At 33.4% G+C, this 9,094-nt stretch overlaps 1 protein-coding gene across 1 annotated transcript in view; it reads right to left on the bottom strand.

Moving 5' to 3' along the window:
- Nucleotides 1-9,094, bottom strand: part of LNPK (lunapark, ER junction formation factor) — a 105,226-nt gene that overhangs the window by 1,557 nt on the left and 94,575 nt on the right. The window contains exons 10-11 of the mRNA XM_007939419.2: nt 7,426-7,496; nt 6,167-6,337 (exon numbers count right to left, since the gene is read on the bottom strand). Of these exons, the coding sequence (XP_007937610.1) occupies nt 6,167-6,337; nt 7,426-7,496 (242 nt within the window). The remainder of the gene's footprint in view (nt 1-6,166; nt 6,338-7,425; nt 7,497-9,094) is intronic.

Below are 9,094 nucleotides of genomic sequence, written 5' to 3'. Positions count from 1 at the left end.
ACAGTCAAGTGCCTTAGGCACTATGCTACCAGGGCTCCTAAACCACATTAGCTAAGCTAAAAATCATATTTTCATATCCTCATAGAAGATCCCTTATGATACACTAGAAATGTTACAAATTAAAAAAAAAAAACTCTTGAGCCTACATTTGTAACAAGCCAGTTAAGTGCTTTGTATAGCATAGACTGGAGTTTTGCAAAAATTAAAATATTAGTTTTGTTAAAAAAAAATTACTATATTCACACATGTTAACATAGAGGTCTTATTATAAGTCCATGGTTTTATCATACTAACTTTAATAAATATAAAACACTTACTTATCAAACATTCTATATCAAAGACCTTAGAAATATTTTTAAAAAATAATTTCCTTTAAACCGACACCTTGGACTCTAATTTACAGAATTAATTACAGGTGCCTTCCCCTTTTTCTATATAAAATAAAAAATCCAAATTCCCACTTAAGGATATCCAGGTTAATGAGGTTTTACTATATGAAAATTTCACAAGATTAGGAAAAGCAGTCAGAAGAATCCACAAATTATGATACTTTTGATAAATGTCATAAAAATCTTATTTGCATCTGAATATCGAACTAAAAATGTAATTATTACATCACTTATGATCTTATAAAAATCCAAGGTAGAAAAGGGATAGGTCATTCGAGTTTTGCTAGTTGAATGTTCTATTGCACAAAGGAAAACCAGAAGATGGGGCTGAAACTCTATGTTGTTGTTTGCTGTCGAGTCGGCCCAACTCATAGCGACCCCTCCTTGGGTTTCCGAGGCAGTATCACTACGGAAGTAGGATTGCCCAACCTTCCTTCCGAGGAGTGGCTGGTGGGTTTGAACCTCCAGCCTTCTGGTGAGCAGTCAAGTGCCTTAGGCACTATGCTACCAGAGCTCCTAACTCTACGGACACCCACAAATCCTTTCTACTCAAAAGCAAGTTCTTCAGTGGAACAAGTAAGGAGCCACCAGCCATTCATTTCTACCTTTAGCCAGAGTAGAATTTCCAGTCAGACCATAGAGCAACACTTACTTGCCAAGAACTTCACAATTTGTTATAGTTTAGTAAGTCTTCTCCAACAAACCAATAAAGCTACAAGAAACAAAAAACCAAAAAACTCTGAAACCAGAACTTAACAAAAAACTTGTTTAAAGTGAGCATGGACCCACATAGTTTGCCATATTCTGATAGACTCCTCAGCACCATACTGAAACAGGAGAGGTATCAAAGTGTACAGCTGATCATATTAAAGCTTTGTGGCATTACCATTTTTAGAAACACATACATTACTAGTCAAAGATAATTTAATTCAGTAATTCTAGGGTCGGTCCATAACGTAGTAGCTAATACAACAAGAACTAAAATACTGAAAATGTTTAATGTCTAAAATACATGAATTTAAAAAAAAAAAAAGCGAGTGAATCATGTACTATCATAATTAAAAAGCAACATGATATACAAAATTTGCAATTCAATATTGTATTGTCTTTCAGAAAGTATATAGAAGAGTAAAATAGTGAAATGACAAATGGGACTTTAAGATACTCAAAAAGCCTATTAATGACCACTTTTCTTCCTCCAGGTTAATTTGCAGAATACCATAGTAAATCTTAATAGCACTAACACTACAAAAAACTGATATGTGACTTAAGCCTTTAATGCAGACATCTGCTAGTCTGCATGAGATCAGTATTTCTTGTTTGGATACCAATGCCATTTTGTAAAGAAGTTATCCAAAAAAGATTTAAATGAGCTAGGTGTTCAAGATTAACAGAGAACTACACATCAGTTTAATAACTAAACCACAGAGCTATATAATAAAATTCTTTAATGTATTCCAAAAGCACTTATTTTATTTCTGTGGGAGAGCATCATTTGCCTATTCTAATAATAACAGTACATTTTCCCAGTGAAGCTGTGGTTTAAAATAGCTTGGTGGTATAAAATACATTTAAGAAGATGTTAACATTTGGACATAGAACACTAAAAAGAGAAACTAGTCCTTGTATTCACACTAATTAAATGGGTCTATTCTTCCTTGCAAAGCACCCTTTTAAGACTAAGATATGAACAAAGTTACCTGAATGACCTAATTCCATCTGTAAGAAAATCTTTTAAAATGGACTTTGGCATTTGTAATGCCAAGAAAGCAAAACACTGCAAAGTAATAAAACAAAAATGATCCATGGTATTTGTTCCTTTTCCCATCCCAATATTCTTGAAAAAGTTTTTTCTACCAAATAGTAACAATTGGCTTCTAGTTGTTTGGGCAAAGCCTCAGCTAGACAGCTCAAACTCATAAAACTGAGTGTAATTGTATAATGAATACCACCACCTCACCTATAAACCACACACATGCGAAAAACACATAATAACATCACCTTACCTTTAGGTTTTTATTCTATCACTTGAATGAGTAATTTCCTAAGAAAATTAAAGAACAGTCTAGCAAAACAACTTCTTCATGTATTTCCACAGGAAAATTATGTTAACATGTAATATGTCAATACTGCTGTCATGTAGATTAAACCTTTAAGAAACCTTAATATTTTGGTGGATTCATTTAGAGTCTTGTTTTTCTTCCTTTTTACAATAGCAAAAAAAAAATAAAAATAAAAAAGACCTTGCTAACACATCAGTCAGTACACACTATAGTGAAGACTATAAAACTTAGCCAAAGGAACTTTGTTAAATTAAAACTGACAATTTGTCTTTGAACTTACTGGTTTTAAAGAAGGCAGTTTTTACAAGATTTTCCTGCCTTAAGGAAAATAGCCAACTTATATTTAAGGAACAAAGGCATGAATTTCATCCCAACACAAAGCCCAAGGAATAAAATTCAACTAAATTATAACCACCTATTAGAAAATAGCTAGTATTCAACATACAGAATACTGTTTGGTTATTTACCATTGGTGTAACAAATGAGACAAGTGAAGGTTTCATTATTAAGCAACGATCTCTAACTAAACTATTAGGTGAACGTATTTTAGAAAAAGAAGTCAGAAGACCAGATCTCTATGTCTAAAACAAGCATACAAAAACATACTGCAAGCAAGTTTATATTTTGGGAAAGCTCCATATAATTTAATATAAACAAAGGTATAAGTTCATGGACCTGATAAATATACATAATTCAACAAAATTTACACTCTCAAGTAATTCAATTTCTTAGAGCAACATAACAAACAGTATTGAAAACAGAATTTTCCCTAGTTCAACAACCTAATGGAACAAGTATTTTGTCTAAAGAAAAGAACATAAAGCTGCAATTAGATTACCAAGATAAATTTCACCTTCTATTTTAATAATATTGATAAGATGAATCATTACTTTCATTATTAACAAATTATTTCCAGTTGAATAAAAGCCATTTTCTACTAAAACATATATGACACCTAGACTTAGAAAACTGAGCATTGAGAACACAGTATTAAAGTTCTTTAAACATCCTACGCAGATATTACAGTGATAGTTTATTAACAAAGTAGAAACATAGTACTCTAATGACTATCACATCTAACAAAAATAATGCTCTATAATAGGTATTTTGGAAACTATATATTAAAAAAAAAAAATTTAAGGCAAAATTGATAAACCACTTTAATGTGACTTAGCAGAGATTCAAGTATTACTGTACTACTCACTTAACCATAAAAGAAACTGAGAAACCTAAGAGCAATTAATTCATTACTTTGGCATATTCTATCTATTATGCTCTCAGATAAAAAGACAATCCACATTCCTAATTGCTTGTCTTTCTCTAATACCAAAGCATCTGGATATACAGTTCTAGAAAAAATTCTAGGAATTCAAATGAGCAATTAATGAGAAATTCTTCTAGGTTTTCTTCTTTGATGAAAAACTTTCCAAGATTCCACATGTTTTTCTAAAGCATGGTCCAAAATTTTTTAAAGTCTTGTACTTCATCCTAAATGCAAAATCTTCCAGTACCAGAATCCAGACAAACTTTAGATTTAAAAAAAAAAAAAAAATGCTGCTATCATTTAATCTAGATTATTCATATAAATGATTACTGAGTATTCACCGAAAAGAAACCTCGGATAAAGGAGTTACCTGTTTTTCCATCTTCAAATTCCATAATTAATCTCTACAGTTCCTACAGCTATTAAGGAATTCAACATTTCAAAAAGAACAAAACTTCAAGTGAGAAACTGTTTTTTCAGACCTCAAGTTTCCAAATCATTCAAGAATTTAGAAATCAGAAATCAAGCCCCTAATTACACTGGTTGTTGGCACAGAGTAGATGATTGGGATGATATAATCTTATTTAATAGTTCAATTTAACCATAAAGTATGCCGCTGAAGTTCAAAACAAATGCAGCCTTCATCTGTTCAACTGAAATGCTTCCAGTCATTTACTAAAGGAATCCAGCTTGGAAATGATAACTGTGTATCATAGTGTTGAGATAGGAGTCTCGGAGAAAAGTTTCAGTCTTCTGGAAAGCCAAAGAAGAAAAAGGGTGCTCATAGCCATTTTGATGAATCCAAAGAGAGTATGAGAAACTTACTACTTTAGAGACTATCTTAATCAAATGGAATTGTTGCTTCAGTTTCCAGCACTATGGAGTTATCAGACCCTGACTCAAGTTTTGTCTTCACTTATTAACATTACCTTATTGGGGTTGAGTTTGAGCCAGTTAGACTTCACTCCGGAGATTGCAGACAGAAAATGAGACATCTGGGGTATTTTTCCTCCTAGATTAGATGAGAAGGAAAGGCAGAGCTGGGTGTTGTTTGCTAACTACCCATCTCGACTTTAGCAGAAGGTATAAAGCATAGGATTCACTATCAAAAGCTTTTATTTTGTTGGCTGTTTGTTTATTTGGTCCCAACTATTATTGGCTTTCAAATATTCACTTTAGCTTTCAAAAGCAAGGTTACACAGGGGATGGACTTCAATTTTTCCTCTAGGCTTCTTCTGTATGAAAATTCTTTCATTTTCAGTTCCAAGAGATTGTCTTGGCAAGGCAAGACGGTTTGTGTGTGGCAGCATGCAGTTCAGAGCATGACTCAAGCAAAAGAAAATCTTTGACGTTTTTGGAGTTGATGCTGCAGACTTGGAGAAGATGAATGCATTGACTCAGTGCTGGAAATATACAAGCCTCTGCCATGGCTATCTGGATTTAAATTCATTTTTATATTTGTTAGTAAGCCAAAAGCCAAGCCCAATTTAACACACATAAAAAAATACATAAATATATTCAAATTCTCATACTAAACTTCAGACATCTGAAAAGTTTACTGCCTCATATACTGTCAGTTAAAGCAATTTCAGCAACACTCAATGCTTTTACAAAGAAATCAAATATATGTAAATGATAATTCTGAGAAATTAAAAGGATGAATATTGACTCACTAGATAAACTTATATACAAGGCTTAACACCAAAATATCATAGCCTGTTCCATAATTTTAAAAATCGTAATTCCAAACTGCTTAATAAACAGCTCCATTGGCTTAACAAAAATAATACTCATGACCGAATGTGAACAGCAAGAACTAGGTGGCAATTAATAGTCAGATCTTCTATCTCACCTTTTCTGATTTTTCATGACACCACCTCAAGAATTCCTAAGACAACTGCAAGATGAATTCTAAAATCTATAAACTCTGTTAAATATCAAAGGCATTCACTTCATCATCAGGAATGTTAACCTCATGGGCCTCTTTATTATAAAATTGTTTGTTTCAAAGGAACATTAGTCCTATGCAAGGATGAATTTCCAGTTCTAAAGTTTTCTGTTTCTGGGAATTTCTACCAATTCAAGTGGTAGATGCAAATCTATCTTATCAATGTTAAACAGAAATCTTACAAGAATCTTATCTTTATGAGTAGTTGTTCCATTATTCTCAATCTGCTTCACTGAGATAATTTGAAAAAGATTCCATGGAAACATCACTAGTCAAATTTCCCAATATTTATTACAAAAGGTCAATCCATAAACAATGTTTACCTAGCTGCTGTTAGATGCTGCTTATTCCAGTATAACCTCCATTTTAAAACTGAGGTACATCATAACAATCATGCAGAAGACCACATTATCAGAGCAAAAGCTGATATAAGCATGCTGCAAAATCTTATAAATGAATCCATTCTCACATAAATAAAACATATAAAGTAATATATTCATACCTTCACTGAGTTGGTTTTCTGATGGAAGCATATTTCCTGATGGCAAGGGACCAGCTGAACCAGAGCCTTCCACTGCCTGCCTCTTCTCAAAACTAAACTCTGGAAGTCTTGGAGCCTGGGGTCTGGTTTTTCTTGCAGGATTCAAGAAAAAACAGTAGGCACATCGAAAGGCTACAGAAAAAATTAAAAAATAAAAAAATCCAAGAGAATTCAAGAGCTAATTAGATAACTTACAAGGTTACTGTTACAAATAGTTAAAGAACTCTTCAAAAGTTATTTACACCTTCTAAAAGTCAAATGTTGTTTAAATATTATTATGACACATGCTTTACAAGAAGCTAATTCTGAAGTATATTTTCTAATTATTATTAGAATACTAACTTTAAAGCAGAAAAGGCATAGGAAGTTACACAGAAGGTTAATTCATAGCAAAGCAATATTAATAATGATCTACTCACTAAAATTATTAGGTATTTTAAATATCCAGAACTTTGCTCATGTCAAAATCTAAAATGTGTTATGTCATCATTCAGAAGCATAATTAGTTTAGTGCAGTACTTTTTAATAGTAGCTACGGCACATAACAACAACACATAAGAATCATCTTTGGAGCTGAAAAGAAAATGCATATGCCTAGATACTACACTAGATCAGTCAAATCCTATTCTTTGTAGCTAAGCTATTGTTCTTGTCAGGTGACATTGAGTCATGTCCGACTCACAGTGACCCTATGTACAGCAGAATGAAACACTGCCCGGTCCTGTGCCAGCCCCATGATACTTGCTATACCTGAGTCCATCATTGTAGCCACTGGGTCAATCCATCTTGTTGAGGGCCTTCCCCACCCCCCTTTTTTTTTTGTTTCAAACGCTAACAGGGTTGTCTATAGTAGATGGGTTTCAATGGAGTTTCCAGACTGAGACAGACTCAGAAGAAGGAAGAAGCAATTCACTTCTCAAAGAACTGGCCAGTGAAAACCTTATGAAAAGCTAAGCCGTGGGCATCATAAATGTTAATAGCTGTTAGGGGATTCTGACGCACAGTGAGCTTTGAGAACAACTACCTAGATGTTATGCATTATATGAAGAAGAAACCTGAACTGTCTTCCCTGTTTTGCTTGAAGTGCTAAAATAAGAAAACTATGCCTTACCAATATATAGAGATAGTAACTACAGTAAATTGACATTATATAGAAAATGACATAGGATAAAATATTTAAGAGTAAAATACTTTAAATCAAACTGCCCAGTAATTCTTACCAATATATTCAAATTCTTCCTTCAAAGCCATGCCATTATGAGAAAAACACTGCTGACATATAAGGGCATACCTACACAAAAAAGAAAAAGAACAGACCAGTTATAAACACAGACAAAGCCCAAGAAAGACGCTACTTTAGCCATCACGGCTAATATATATTTTAACATAGCCAAATATGCTGTTACTTGATAAACCATAAACAACATTCTTCAATCATGATTTAAAAAACCAAAATTCCAATTATTTTAAATTTAACTTATATATAAAATTAAAAATAAACAGAGCAACAGTTAATGAATATATCTTTACTAAGTTAGCAGAAACACATTTGATAGCAGAATATTTAAATTTTGGTGTCTCCCAAAGTAAATTCCTTGGGATGACAGCACCCAAATCTGTGGTCAGATAAAAATGGAAGAGATAGAATCCTTCAATTAATATTATTAAAGCCTCTGAGCAGCCTGGTAATCAACAAACGTAATTTTGTTGAGTCCAGTCCAAAGGTTAATTTCTGTACCTTTCCCAGTTACACTTAAAATATCTTCCTCATTTTCAATTTATACACTTTTTCTATTCTCTGTGCATGTCTTAACAAATACTTGATACTACCAAACTTTATTCCACTTGTTTTAAATAACATATAATCTATCATATTAACATTAAATTCTGGCCCCTTTATCAAATATCAACCATGAAATTTATCAGGTATCTACTCTACTATGGGAGCTCTGGTAGTATAGTGGCTAAGGCACTTGACTGCTAACCAGAAGGCTGGTGGTTCAAACCCACCAGCCACTCCCCGGAAGGAAGATGGGGCAATCTACTTCCGTAGTGATACTGCCTCAGAAACCCAAGGAGGGATCACTATGAGTCAGGGCCGACTTGACGGCACATAACAACAACAAACTCTACTATAATTCAAATTTTTGTAAGACAAAACTATGGCAATAACTCTGCTTATATAATGCCTATCTTCCTAGAGTTATGAGGATCAAATAAGACAATAATTGGAAAAGAATTTTGAGAACCGCAAGTGCTAACTACACATATATCATCCTCATTATCTTCATTGTTAGTAAATTCTTACCATCACCAAGTCCTGATATCTCTAAAACTCCATTGCCAAAAGACTACCAGGTTTTTACTATTTTTGTGCTCTTCAAGCATAAAAGTTTCAATGAAACTATTTATTTTTTTTCTAAAAATAATCTTATAGTGTTGCTGTTGTTATGTGCTGTTGAGTTGGACCCGACTCATAGCAACCCTTCCTTGGGTTTCCAAGGTACTATCACTACAGAAGTAGATTGCCCAACCTTCCTTCTGAGGAGTGGCTGGTGGGTTTGAACTGCCAGCCTTCTGGTAAGCAGTCAAGTGCCTTAGGCACTATGCTACCACAGCTTCTAATCTTATAGTAGGGTTGATATTATTTTTCCCAAATGGATTTTATCTAGACTATTTTGTCCAAACTCCTACTAAAAACAATTGAGTGTGTATGCTTTATCATGGCTATAAAATATTTCATAAAGTTCTAAAATTAGGAAATAAACCAAAAAAACTAAACTTACTGCCACTGACTCAAATGCAACTCATAGTGACCCCTCCTTGGGTTTCCAAGGCAGTATCTCTACAGAAGTAGATTGCCCAATCTTCCTTCTGAGGAGTGGCTGG

Source organism: Orycteropus afer, unplaced genomic scaffold, assembly GCF_000298275.1.
Source record: "Orycteropus afer afer isolate SDZICR_OR568_19922 unplaced genomic scaffold, OryAfe1.0 scaffold00001, whole genome shotgun sequence".
NCBI lineage: Eukaryota > Metazoa > Chordata > Mammalia > Tubulidentata > Orycteropodidae > Orycteropus > Orycteropus afer.
This window is presented reverse-complemented; position numbering and strand designations above follow the sequence as displayed.